This window comes from Amblyomma americanum, chromosome 6, assembly GCF_052857255.1.
Source record: "Amblyomma americanum isolate KBUSLIRL-KWMA chromosome 6, ASM5285725v1, whole genome shotgun sequence".
Lineage (NCBI taxonomy): Eukaryota > Metazoa > Arthropoda > Arachnida > Ixodida > Ixodidae > Amblyomma > Amblyomma americanum.
This window is the reverse complement of record NC_135502.1, coordinates 5,713,576-5,727,478: the sequence shown is the minus strand read 5'-3', so window position 1 is coordinate 5,727,478 and position 13,903 is coordinate 5,713,576. Positions and strand designations below refer to the sequence as shown.

At 45.9% G+C, this 13,903-nt stretch overlaps 1 protein-coding gene across 27 annotated transcripts in view; it reads left to right on the top strand.

The window, feature by feature from the left end:
- LOC144136224 (protein turtle homolog B-like) overlaps positions 1-12,099 on the top strand; it is an 873,939-nt gene extending 861,840 nt beyond the window's left edge. For 8 of the 27 annotated variants that reach the window (XM_077668365.1, XM_077668366.1, XM_077668362.1 and 5 more), the window contains 7 exons: positions 2,048-2,362; positions 2,861-2,986; positions 3,225-3,249; positions 7,607-7,704; positions 8,310-8,437; positions 10,123-10,338; positions 10,913-11,108. In XM_077668365.1, coding sequence (XP_077524491.1) covers positions 2,048-2,362; positions 2,861-2,986; positions 3,225-3,249; positions 7,607-7,704; positions 8,310-8,437; positions 10,123-10,338; positions 10,913-10,963 — 959 coding nt within the window. In that variant the 3' untranslated portion in view covers positions 10,964-11,108. Of the gene's footprint in view, positions 1-2,047; positions 2,363-2,860; positions 2,987-3,224; positions 3,250-7,606; positions 7,705-8,309; positions 8,438-10,122; positions 10,339-10,912 lie in introns of all 27 variants that reach the window. The other 19 variants (XM_077668373.1, XM_077668372.1, XM_077668369.1 and 16 more) reach the window with 7 other exon arrangements.
- The last annotated feature ends 1,804 nt before the right edge of the window (positions 12,100-13,903 follow it).

Sequence of the window (13,903 nt, the reverse complement as noted above, 5' to 3'; positions counted from 1 at the left end):
TATAGCTTTCTGTTGAGGCCATTGCCAGCCGAATAGCAGTGCTTGTACACTTATCAGTTGGAACCTTTCCAGCTCGTCGTTATTTGTCTCGGTAAAACGTTCTTGCACAAGACGAAACGCCACCATCAAGATTTCATACACCTTTTCACAACCCTCTCTGTTTTTGTTGCCTCTCTACCAATGTCTTTCGCAGTGTTCGTCTCTACCTTTGTTTTTCTTCAGCACAAGCTCTCTCTGTTTTCGTGCTGACTTCCTTAAATAGAAGGATTATGGTCGTCGTCTGTTCCTACGCATTTCTTCCGTAGCTCGTGCAAAGTCTCCGTCGTCCTCGCCGCGTCCGTTTTTCCTCGTACTTTGTCCGATCACTGCGTTCACCGCAATGTTTTCCCCACGCCTCACCACCAAGGGGCCCCGCAAGCGGTGCTTCGGGAAATGCCACGGCCGCCGGCTTGGAAGTTGCGTTCTTTGGAAAATTGGATCTGCCCAGTTCCGGATGCACTCTCCGCGAGTGCGCGTCCTGGAGGCACTTGTTTACCGTCGCCAGCCTCGCGATTGCCTCCTGGCGGCTGCCTCCGGCGGGGCCTAAAGCAGCTTAAACTTGCGCCCCTTTGTTTCCAAGCAAGTCTTGTTGCTGCAAGCCGGCAGTAGGATTTGCCCGCTCTCTTATCTTTCGTTGTAAGCGGGAGAGAGCCCCGTAAGATTTAGGTATTGAACGTTGACTCGAATAGAGTTTTCAGCTTCGAGGAACCAGAAAGTTGCTAAAAGAAGCCGGGAAACAAAGCGCGGCTGCTGAATACAATAAGCGAACATTTTCGGCGTCTAAAAGCTTATTCCCTTCAGTTGCTCCAGGATGCTTTGTAGAGAAGTGAATAAGTATGGCTAGTGATCTTTTTTTCTCTGAAAAGTGTCTGTATACCACGTTTGTTTGTGATTGGTATAGGGATCGTGATAAAAAGAATAATTCAGCTTTGTAGCGATATTTGAATGCAGCTGTATAAATCGCATTTAGCCAGTGTTGCATTAGGAAATTTCTGCAATAGCGTGACGTACTAATCTCGTAACCAAAGAGGCAAGAATTTTGTTTTCTGTTCACGACAGTTCCCGAACCTTTAGAGGTGCCTTTTTCACTGGAGTTTCTTTTCTTTTTTTTAAACAAACGTACTAAAGAAAGGCTAATCTTCTCTGGACCAGCGTTAAGGTATTCGCTCGGTAACCATCTGCTTTCAGTGGAGCTTCAAGCACTGCTGGCCTTGATACTTCAAGAAGGATGTTGGAAGACAGCAGTCAAAATCAGTCATAAAGCTGGTGGATTCATTTGCAGCGAACTGAAACACTATCATGTTGTTATATATCTCAAACGCTGCTTGAGGGTGCACATAAGTTTCAGCATTTGTATTTTTATGCATGAAACAAACGAGAAAGATTCGAAACATAGAGTGTAAACCTGACTGAACATCTTAGTGTAATTTGCAGCGGTGGAAGTGGCTGGCTTATAAATTGACTAGTTAGTTATACCAAAATATGTGGTAACGGTTCAAATATTGCGGTCGATCGCAAGTATCCTTTAATTTTAAATATTGCTACAGACCCCAGCAATAATTTATTTTTACCTACGATAGTTTGACTGCATCATTCACGGTTTCTGATGCAGGAGCGGCTGTTGGGCGTTCAATAAATATTAATGCCGCTCAAAAATCTGCACGAGATCTCCACTGGGAAATAAGTAAGCAAGTTCTTCTCTGCCGGTAATATTTCAACTCGGTTCATAATGAAAACTGGCAGTGTAAAGGAAACGGGTACGAGATCGAAGAAACACAGACCACGGGAGAAGTCAGCGCTTGTCCTGTGCTTTATGTCTCCTCTATTTCATGCCGTTACATTTGCGCTGCCATTTTGCATGGTGGATGGCCGACTACAGCACACCATAGCATGTCCTACTGAGGAGCCCTCACCCCTAGAGCACAGCAAGGCCGGCTGTTGCGTAGTGTTCTTTCCGAGGGGGGGCGTCGTCCCGTAGACAGAAGCGTGGATAACTGAGCGCGGCCAGCGTCCCCCTGGACAGGGCCCCCCGAGGCGGTGCGCAACTGCCGCGTGAGCAACCAGACGGCCGCGTCGCTGGCCGTGGAGTGTGAGCCGGGCGACCACGGTGGCCTGCGACAGACCTTCCACCTGGAGGTGTACAACTCGGCGCTCGAGCTGCTCCAGCGAAACCTGAGCTCCGCCGAGGGGGCCTCGTTCGTGGTGCGCGAGCTGCCGCCGGGCACCGCCTTCATACTCGTCCTCTACGGCTCCAACTCCAAGGGGCGCAGCAACAGCGTCTCCATCTCCACCAACACGCTGCCCTCGCCCGAGCGGAGGACAGGTGAGCGCTCGGGACGCGCACTCGTTGGTGAAAGACAGTTCGCGGTGTTTGCACTTCTTTCCAAACGAGGAGGGCAGCAGTTGCTCAACGTGGGTCGCCGTGTTTTCTGACACCGTACGGTTCCTTTTACGACGCAGTGCTGTACTGAACAGCTGTACTGGGCGGAATAAACGTATTGAAACCTGCCAGACACCGGTGTCTAGCGGTACCTTCGAAACATTTTTAATTAAAACTACAGTAGGCGCCTTTCAGGATGAACTAAGGAACTTCGACTGTCTGAAATCGACAGTGGAAGTTATAGTAAAATCATGTTGATTTGCACTGCATGAGCCGTTGGTACGATTTGGTATTGTTGTATAGCTGCAAAAATTTTTTCCTTACCAGTTCGTCGCATAGAGTGCTGGAATAAATACACGGTTCAAAATAGCTAATTTTAGCTGTGTTATTTTTAACCGATGAAAGCACTCCGTGACCGGAGAGTGGTGTGCGCATGCGCAGCTAACACGGACATCACATCGGTGAGTCCAGTGCTTGGTGTCCTGATCGGCATCGTGGGAGCCCTAGTGCTGGTGGCCATCGTCATCGTGGTCGTCATGCGACTCCGCGGAGACGACGGCGAGAAGCGTAAGCGTCGCATCCGTTCCCCACTGCTTGCCTTCGCACCCCGACTCGACATCATTCACTCACCCCACAAAAGCTGTGAAAGGTGTGCGACTCTGAGTTAGAATGCGCTAGAGCAATTGACACCGGACTTGTAGCCAGTACAACAGTAGGATTTGAATACTTCTTGATTGCAATAAAAGCGCACTGTGACTTTCGCACGCTTTTTTTTTTTAAATGTCGTTTCTCTTTTGCTTTTCAGGGCCTACGGAGGAGAGCCCTGAAAAGTAAGTTGTTATATTTATTAAGCTTACTACGGCCACTTTTTTGTCTCAGATATTATTTAAGAGGTTTAGTCTGAGCCCTTGCATCATGTTAAATAGCAGTCGTAGAGAAAATAAATACACTTGAAGATAATTGGCGCGAGTAATGCCTTCCTCGTGCTTCGTAAGTTTTCGTAGATCAAATTAAATGATTGGAAAAGAAACAAGCATGGCCTTTTCATTAACACTTGCACCTAAGAACGATTGAATCGTTTCTGTTCCTTCAGCGATCACTTCGTCGTTTCAGTTGGATTGCGAGGGCATCTTTTTTTTATGTTTGCATTTTTACGGAGGTTTGCTTACGTGGCAGGAAAAGTATGAATGCGGGGACGAGAACTTGGTCGTTTCCGATTGGTTCGCGGGCTTCGATGAGATCCCATTGTGTGCGACTAAAGAATTCTTCGTTTTTATCTCGGGTTTGCATTATTTAATTTCTTCGTTTGGTTAGAGTATCTAATTTCTAGAGTATCTAGTTATCTAATTTCTTTGGTTAGAGTAGCTTTGGATACGGCGCAGAACTACGCTGAATGTTAATGATACTTCACCACAAAGCAGCGTACAGGTGCCATAAAAGTTTGTTTTTACGATGAATGGTAGACAGAGAAAAAAAAGGCGCAGAAGTCGGCATGACCGAAGGTTCGCTGACCGCCTACTATGCACCTGTGAAAGAGGAGAAAGTGTAGTTTAATAAGAAAAACAGTCGGAAAAGTTATTGGACGTGGCATAGCCTTTCCTTAAATGATACGGCAAGCAAGATTTGAAAAGGGGGGCTTCCTATAAAAAATCAAAATGAAAGAGCAATCAAGAGGGAACTTTCCGAATAAACAAGTACGTGGTCACACGAACCTCTGTTTGCTGATCACTTGGTACCCCCTTTCTTTTTTGACGAATATACTGGCCAAAAACCCATAAACATAAAAACAATATTACGATCCAGCTTCATAGTCCCTGTTTAGTCAGAAGATCTCAGCTTCAGAAGTATTGCGTGCAAAACAGCAGTATGCATTTCATAAGGCTGAGCGCATCTTGGCTCCTGAACGGGGGGTAATATTTTCTAACGCAGGTGCTTTTTGGGAGATTGTGACCTAAAGATATGATAGCCAGCACTGAGCGATTGCAGCCATAAATAAAAGCTTTTGCTTTAAGCACAGTACAATTTTTTTCATTAAAAAAATCTTTAGCTTTGCTTCTGTATCAGGACATATCGAAACGCACAGTCATTTCACAGCAGCCGCTAAATCTATTTGGGCATACATAATTGAATTTAAAATTAACGTCAGAAACTTAGTGACTCATAGGGACAGCGTTTGTAGTAATTTTTTGTATTTGATAGAAATAGCCATACAAAGAAAAGATCAGAAAACCTTGGGAGAAAATTTTACGTCGATGAATCGTGCTTTTGTGAAGTATGGCTTTTGCAGCTTTAAAACAAGCAAAATGCATTCTGATAAATTGTCAGTAGTTAGTCATTCTGATGTATACAAAAATTTTAATGCGAAAAAATTAAACGGCTCATCGGCAACGAAGCGCGGCGTCGCTGACCGAAAAAGTGGTCACAAAAAATCCCAGGTCATCATGCCTCAAAGAAAAGTAAAAATTCTTCGGAAGATGCGGAGAATTGGCGAATTTTACGAAATCGACGCCACACTGTGGCGGCGCCGCGAATGAGTCTAAGAAGAATCGGCAGCCCGCAGAAGCATTTCTTTCCTGCTTTGCTGGTGCTTCGTCAGTGCATTCAGACGTTGCTGTCATAGCTTTGTCACAAAAATATTGGCGATTTTCACGACATAGACGCCGCACACTGCAGCCATGCTGCGTTACAATTTGTGGATAACTGGCCTCTACAGATTCCCTCTGCGTGCTGCTGATGCTGGTAGCAAGCACTTTTGGATTTCGTCCCCGCAACGCCGTGCCTATAGGAAAGTTCGGCAGTGCTGGTTCGTGCCTTTTTGTAAGCAAACGAGATGGAAATGCCGTGAGGCATCATTCTATTGATTAACCACTGCTAGTAGACCGAAGATTAGACAGCTTTGGGCGCAGGAACTGTCAAGCCAGTCACAGCGTCGATGGCCGTGTGTTCGTGGCATTTCAGGGAGACGACTAGGGTGATGATAATCGATGCTCGGCATTGTAACTGCAACCGTGGCGCATTTCGCATTTCTGTCTGTTCATTCTAAACACTCGTGTTTCATGGTCTGCAACATAAATTTCTAAGCGAAGCGACCGGAGCGGAGAGAAGAGCGCATGCGAAATGGTAAACCGGTGGGCAAGGAAACAAACGCGGCGAAACATTTCGAGTTACCTTGTCGGAAAGGGGCAGCTTTACACGCTAGACCCGATCAGTAAATAACGCTTCATCCGTTTCACGCGTGGAAATTGGATTACCCGGCAAGTGAAAGCAGTAACAGAGATCAAACTAAGCGAAATTTTACAGCTGGTAGTCGGTTTCACGGCAAGTGCATGCGTGTAATGGAGCGAAGCTGCATAGAAATAACACCAAAAAACGTGAATATCGCTCTTAACAAAATACTTGCGCGCTACAGTTTTGTTCTGCAGCACAGCGCTCTAAACAAGCCTCCTCACGAAAGTACTGCTTACAAGGACGTCACTTGTTCCACTGAAGTCATGACCACGCGCAAATGATATTGCGGTTTATCTTGCTGGATTGAAATCCAAGCACACGACGGTCGAAAGCGAAACCATCGCGAAACGTCGTAGCTTTCAGCGTTACGCAATGACTTTGCAATGCCTTGCTTACCTACAGCGATTCAGCAGTAAACCCTCGCATTTTTCTGACTTTACCTCCCTGTAGAAATTCAGCTCTGATGGTCTCCACATCGCTAAAAATATCCCGGAGGCTCAGAAGAGTGGAGAGTTGGGCTTGTTGGTTTACGATCATGTTGGGAACAGCGTAAACACAGGACGGAGCGAGACACAACACAGGTGCTGAACCCGGAGGCGCGCGAGGATAGTGTGCGGTTTCGCTTACACGGCGGACGTTTGCAGGCACAGGTCGGCGACTTCCAGTTTGTCATCAGGTCTGTGCTTTACACCGACTAAGTGTTTAGCTAAAAGTAAGCGCTCACCTGCAATGAAAAAATGTGACTCGTCCGTGTAATCGAGGAAACCTGTTAGTGCACCCTGGCTGATCATAAACAGAGCCCTCTTTACGACTGACACCTTGGCTCAACTGCGGCGCTGCCTATAGTTCGTGAAAATCGCCAATTGAACCCAGGACTTTCAGACTGCGAGGCGAGCATGCAACTCATGGGGGAACAAAAACGCGTTGCTTCTTGGCAAACAAAGCTGAACCTGGTGTATGCGTTGCCTCACGACTGTATGCTAACTAACTAGTATGTGTGTTATTAGAGACAAAAATAAAATAAAATAAAATGATCCATAATTTTTCCGAATGTGTCCCATCCACGTGGGGATGTCCCGCATAAGAGAATTTACTATACCAAGAGTGTCCTCTGTATTCATCATAAAATGTGAGACGTACAAAAGTGTTATACCTTGTTTAGGTACAAAAATTGACAGTGTTGAAGAGAAAATCACTAGATACCTAGATTTGTTATTATTCAGCTATATTTCATAACAAAAGAACTGGTATTTTGATTTAAATTCTGCGTGGGAAAAGCAGAGTTAAGCAGATTTTCACACTTTCCTTCATATACAATCAATACCGTTTGAATCGGAGCCGGGATTATTGATGTCCTGAACTAGCCCTGAATGGATTTGTGGTCGTGTGGCCATTATTTGTTTTTGAGCTTGCAGTGGCCACTGTTCAGTATTTTTTTCCAATTTAGGGCTTCTGCTGCTCCGCCGTGTGTGAGAGATCGCAGCAAGCGTTTTCCTTCTAATTTTCAGGGTGCCACCATCGAAGACAAGAATCTAATAATTTGCTGTTTCTACCGTATTCCAAAATTCTCTGTGTTTTCGGGGCTATAGTTTCTTTTCGTTCCGGAAATAATGGCCTGTCCTCCAACGTCCCAAAGTTACGAAGTTCTCGGGAGTTTTTCAGGGGGACCTTGCTCCTGTTGGTCAATCTCTGTCATCACAAATTTGTTAAAGTTCTCCGGTTTTAGTACACTCCATCAGTAGGCGTTGCTGTAGCGCTGATCAGCCCTTGTACTAGTCAGGAGAAAATCTCTCAAGAATAGTTATTACTTAAAAGAAAAGAAATAAATTCCGCAAGTGTATTTTTTGTTGGCTATAAATACGGTTGGTACCAACCGTATTTGCTGAATTCGCAAAGATTTTAACCGTGCGGATGCAAATACGCTTCTTAATGCCGATCTTTTTGTTTTTGCTTTTTCAGGAATCAGAACCACCAAAGAAAACCCGTGGACGATCTTGCCCTTACCGACATTGATACCAAGGATCCGTCTGTGATTCAAAAAACGAGCGACTCTCAAGGTATTGCCATAACTCTTTTACCCTTTTTTTCATGTGCTTAGTGGACATAGGTCTAATTACTGGGAGTACTGAAAGCTCAGGCTAGATGCATTCTAATATTTGATATGATATAGATGTGCCAGAAAATCTATTCATGCATTCATTTTGTCATATGTAAAATTTGGCAAAGTCGCCAGGAAAGCTTGACTTAACTGCTCTCTACTCAATTTTTTTTATTCGTTGCTTATAGAGATAAAAATAATATATATCAGTACCTACGTGTTGCAGTTTTACCTATTATCTGACTGGATAACATTATCAGAGATCAGTCTTCATGTACATGACTTCCGTTGTCTGATGGGAAGTCGGAGGTACAGTTTTATTCTAGTCACCGTCTTAGTGTCAGTGTTGGAAATATAATTTCCTATGCTTTTTTTTACTTTAGTTTCTTGCGTTGAAAACATGAAAGTAAAGATGGCTAATTTTTTGAAAAAGTTGGTTAACGGAGTTGGTTAGCCACGTGCTGAGTTCAACTTCTACCCATCTCATGTCTCCACATTACTACGATTCTAGAGCTACTCACTGCGTGGTTCTGCGCATGCCCTGTCTTCCACCTGTCCTTGTAGCAGAGTATCCGCGCGTCGCAGTTCGGCGTATACCGGCCTACACGACTCACCGAACCTACGACAGCTTCTCGCCGAGCGACTACAACTACGAGAACATCCAGTCTCTGAGAAGACCGTCACCTGTCAAGGTCTGCTTCCTTCCTGTCCAGGGGATCTTGCTTTCTCATTTCCTTCCCCGCTTGCGCCTTCGTCGGAATGTCTCGTTTTTCTGCTCATGATGCATTAGCGGCTTCCGTGCTCAACCTCGGAACGTGGCAGGCTCGTCTCTCTCGGCCCCCGAGCTTTTAGTTGTCGTTGTCGGAGGTAATGCGCAGAGCATCGATTCGCCTGTCGAGGCGAAAGTTATGTGTATATGGCAGGCTTCTGATGTATATCAACAAGTGTAAGGGATCGTATGTCTGAGTGCAAGGCCATTATGCAGCTGCAATATCTTTATGTAATGTTATCATGTCTCCTCCTTCGCCTCCCCAAAGGCAAAAGACGTCCACAATCCGGCTCTGCATTGACTTACTTGGCCGAGTGACATCCCAATGGTCACCGAACGTTATGTTCTGGCAAATTAAATGCCCATATTTTCTGCCTTGGCAAACAGCATATATCTCATCTCCTTCGTAATGTGGGAGCAATATATGAAAGACGGCGTATTTTTTATTTTACTATTTCTGACACGTAAACACGAGCACATTGATGAAAGGTCAGTACTAGCTTATTATACTCCACCTTACTGCTTATTACGGTGTAGTGAAACGTACGAGCGCAAAACGACAGCGTCCGAATTTGTGAGGATGTCTTGGAAGCGCGCGAAAATGGCACGCTGTCGCCTTGCATTAGTAGCTTTCACTGCACTGTAAGAAGTAAAAAGTGATATATACTTCAGTCCCTTTATATGTGATCGCATATTTTATGCCGTCATAACATGTAGACAATCACCTCCGGTTTGCTGGCCAGCACTGCGGTTAAAAGAATCTGGTCATTTCAACGAATCGTGCAGATAGGACAGATCTGGTATCAGTGCATGTATGCTGCAATAATATGTTGTGCAGATGTGCTAATGTCTGTGACTTTTATGAAGCCGAAATATCATTGCTGGAACGCTGTGGAAATAGGAATGGCGCTCCTTTCTTATTCCCGCGATAGCACCCTTTGAGGGATTGTTTCCTGTTTTTCGCCGCATGCAGCAGTAATTGGTCGCATTCAAGACTCGTTGTCTCGTAGAGTGCCTTCGCAGTGCATCCCCTTTCTACGCCTCAAACATGTTAATCCAGTTTCTGTAGTGCGGTGCTCGAGTGATGTGACGCATTTTTACATTCGTGACAGTAAAGCTGTAATAATGTCGTCTTCGAACTCTGCGCTACTGGCGCTATTTGAAAAGGAAAAATAAAACTTATTCCGAAAGCATCATATTCTGCACCTTACAAGTTGCCAGCCTTAAGGGATCCTTGAAAATCAAAGATCGAAAAACGAATTCAAATCACCAATACATACTGCTTTGACAGCCGAGCCGTTTTTCTGCTAGGCTGGCTCACTCTACGCTGTCGTTTTTATTTCCACGCTTGTTGATGCTTACTTCGCAGTTGGAGGTCCTGTTGGACCTGCGCGCAAAGGCACGTACGCTACGCAGCTTGTTCCGCCTCGCGTCCCGCCACGAGTGTCACATTTTCGTTAGGAATGCTCTGTCTTTGTGGTGCGGAATTTAAAGCAATCTGAAGCCTTTTATCAGTAGTCCTTCTCCGCCCAGAAACTTGCAGAAAATTCTGCCATTGTGGGCGCTGTACTTGACAAGCGTTTTGCGTTTTCTTGCGCACTCTCTCAGATGGACAATGAGGTGCGGTACGCCGAGCTGTCGCTGCCGCGCAGCAAATACCCAGTGCGCATCAGGGAGCCGCCAACCGAGTACGCGCAGATCGATTTCCAGCGGGCCGGCGTGCTTTTCAGCGCCGTGCCGCCGCCACAGTCAGAAGAGGAGGACCCCTGCACGGCTGTCGGCTCGGACACGCCGCTCATGAACAGCTTGCAGCCAAACGTCAGGGTATGCGCGCCAGACTGTCGAACGATGAGCCCGATGAGGGCGACTAGAAACTCTATCGACAATTTACATCTTAATTTTCGTCGGACACGGATTGCCTTACAACGGGAGACGAAGAATGGGTAGACTAACAAGAACGAACAAGTATATTTCGTGCCTTTGAATGCCTTGAGTCGGACAATGGCGAGTTTGAAAGCAGCTTGCCGTACTTTCGGAATCATTGAGATTGTGCGTCGTCTACGCGTTACATCACTATAGTACGTGTAAATGGGTCGAATCTAGTTTAGGTGGCGTGCTTGAAACGGTATAAGGCTTTCTTTTCCTTCTTGACATTCACAGGACATACTTTCAAAAAAATTGAAAGTTCATATGTGATTTGTACATATACAATTTCTCCTTTTTGGAATCCAAGTGTGTGCGTAGTTTTCAGTCCGCTTTTACTTCGATTGGATTGAGAGATACGCGTATAAAGAGCACCGGAAGGCAGTCTGGTGCTTACACTGAAAAAAAAAGAACCAAATCAAATCTCTTGGGCAATCTACATAATCTTGTTTATCCTTTCCCTGTCTTGTTTCAGCATCTAGGTGGTGCACCAAGCGACCACAACACGATATCTACGCCGGTGTGACGACAGCGAGGCCCGATCGGCGAGTGCGAGGCCGTTAAGCAGCTCTCGTGGCGCTCGTGAGTGGCTCGCGCGGCCACGTTAGGGAAAGAAGCCAAGCCGCTCTTTTAAGAGCCCGACAACCCTGCCGCGACAAGACCGCTGCTGTGTGCCTCAGAGCCGAGTTTCCAGCGCTGCGGAGGAAAAAGAAAGCTAGACAAGAGAGAAGGAGGAGCAGACCTGCGTGTGACACTTCCGCATACGCTCAGGAGGACCACCGGCATCGCGAGACAGAAAAAAAAAAACGGTGACTGTTTCGAAGCGGCGATCGCGGCTCTTCTTATCTTTCCGTCATGACGACGACCCTTGCTTTCTCTTGTACATAATTAACGGAACACATCCTGCGTTCAGAACGGTGCACGAGCTCAACCGAGATTTGTCGGCCGAGAGGTCGCAAGTTCAAGACGACATTCCTCCAAACACTAGTCAAGAACCACCTGCTTGCCTCTGTGGCTATTTGACGCATCGCGAAACATTACTTAACGGATAGAGAGTGGGGGAGGAGGAATGCATTAGAGGAAGGAAGACGCAGAGCGTTATTATCCGTTAACACGCCCGCTTCTTCAGTGAGGCTGCAGCGGCGAGGGAGACGGCGTTGAGACGATGCCCGGGAGGCAGGTGGGGATCAATCGTGCCCACTCTTTCCATTTCACCCATTGACATCCTGCAGTGCGCGACAGTGATGCGCAATTCCGAGGAACTTACCTCGACGACTGAATCTCCGTGGGAATAGCAGTCTCTGAGGTGCCGTGGAAAAGAATGAGAAAAAAAAGAAATAATGAAAAAGAAAGAAGAACGTTCCAGTGGCGTGTGTGTGTGCATGCGTGACAGTGCGAACCGAGCGTGCCTGCATGAGAATCTGCGTGAAACAATTCTAGCACAGTTCCACATTTTCACCCTCTTCTTTTTCTACCAATCGTATCTCTTCGTTCTGTGTTTCAATGTTTTTTCAATCACTGTTTCTTTCCTTTACCTTCATCCTTATCTCGTTTCATTGTTGTTGTGTTTCGAAAATCGGGTTGCCCTGCTTCATACTTCATACGGACTCATGACACAAACTTTTAAGCTCTACAATAAAACATATAAATATTATCACTGTGAAATACTGGCGCGTTTTCTTCGTTTTCATTTCTTGTTTCTGGCTGACTCCATCTCGTTTCTTCGTCTGTAACTGGAATTCCTTGCGGTTGCGAAATGTCCTATGATTTTGCAACTAACCTGAACAAATATCGTGCCTTGGCACTTCAATAACAGCTTTTGCTTCGCCAGACTAAGCGCTCATCTCTAACGAGGAACTTCGCAGCTGTATGCGCCAATTTTTGTCTCTGGGAACCCGTGAGTGTTTCCTTCATTGATAACTGCGTTCCTTCTTCTGCAGAACATGCAAAAAAATATCAAGAAATAGCTCATTTTTATGCAGTGTTGGCGCAAGCTCTCTGCCTGGACGGACACTAGGCCATTATCTTCAGTTTCAATTAGCCGCCGCAGTGACTCAGTGGTTATGGCGCTCGGCGGGTGACCCGAAATACGCTGGTTCGATCACGGCCGCGGCGGTCGGATTTCGATGGAGGCGGAATTTTAGAGCCCTGCGTACTGTGCGATGTCACTGCACGTTAGAGAAGCCCAGGCGGTCGAAATTTCCGGATCCCTTCACTACGGCGTCCCTCATAGCCTGAGTTGCCTTGGGACGTTATACGCCCATAACCCAAACTAATCTAGTTTCAATCACTAAATGAACTCGGCTGTTTTTCCACCCCTACAAGAAAGGATCGTCAGACTCCGCTTGGCGCTATGTTGTGCAATGAATGATGTACCTTTTGTTCGGCATTCGGCGATAAAATAGATCCCTAAGTCAGAAGCCAATAACTCCAATGGACTCTAATTGAGCAGTGGCACATAAAAAAAATTCCTTAGTTCTCAACCGTGCAAACATGAGGCAGTGGCTTAAGCGCCCAGGAGCGATGCGTAGGCGTTCTCAGAAACCAAGAGCCGCCAGCGTTAGCCATTTCTTGAATACGAACTTCACACTATGTTGGGATTGGAGGCCAGGTGATTTGGTGTTATGCCAGAAACACTGAACACTCTGCTCCCATGCCTTCAAGGTAAGTAAAACCGTAATAAATACAATCAATAACCGACACTAAGAAAACGAGCTAACGGATCTGTAACTTTTTTTCTCTGAAGTGAGAACGACAGCTGCTCCGCACTACCCATTTTCATACACCGTTCTTTTGTATCGAGAGACGTATTCCGCCTCTACACTCCTTTCAACGGCTTTTGGTGCGTGATGATATTCATTTCCGTTAGCCAGAGAAGCTGTTCCCAATTTTTGCTCTCCCAGTGATGCCATAATCAATTGGTAAATACAATAACAACACTATAGTTTTATTTTTAGAAATATAGGCTATCCTCTTGGCCTTCCCAATCCATTTGACTTACCGAAGACACTAGGGCTTTGATTAATGCAACGTTGGCGTCGCCAAAACGACGTATGAAGCATCATTACTTCAAGCGCAGTTGTTTACACAAATATTGGTAACAACTACGATGTCTTTACAAGCACGTACTCTTTCCTTGCTCTTGAACCTTCGATTTAAATGCTCTCATTTATTGCCGGCAGAACATGCAGTGACGTTCTCTTGCTTTCGCCAGGATTGACCTCATATCCACTCACTTTCGCAAGCATGCTAGGTCACGCCGTGAGGAATCGGCTGACTATGTGTGTAGTGGAGCCCGTGTATTTTCTCACCATTATGCCTGAAAGACGCAGGCAGAAACGCATTTCTATTAAACCGGCTAGAGTGCATACAACATAAGTTATAAAGATTCGACTCGTATGCGTCAGGAACTGGAGAAGAGAAAACCAGCCAAGAGAACTCTGCCTCGTTCAGAACTTCGCCTGAA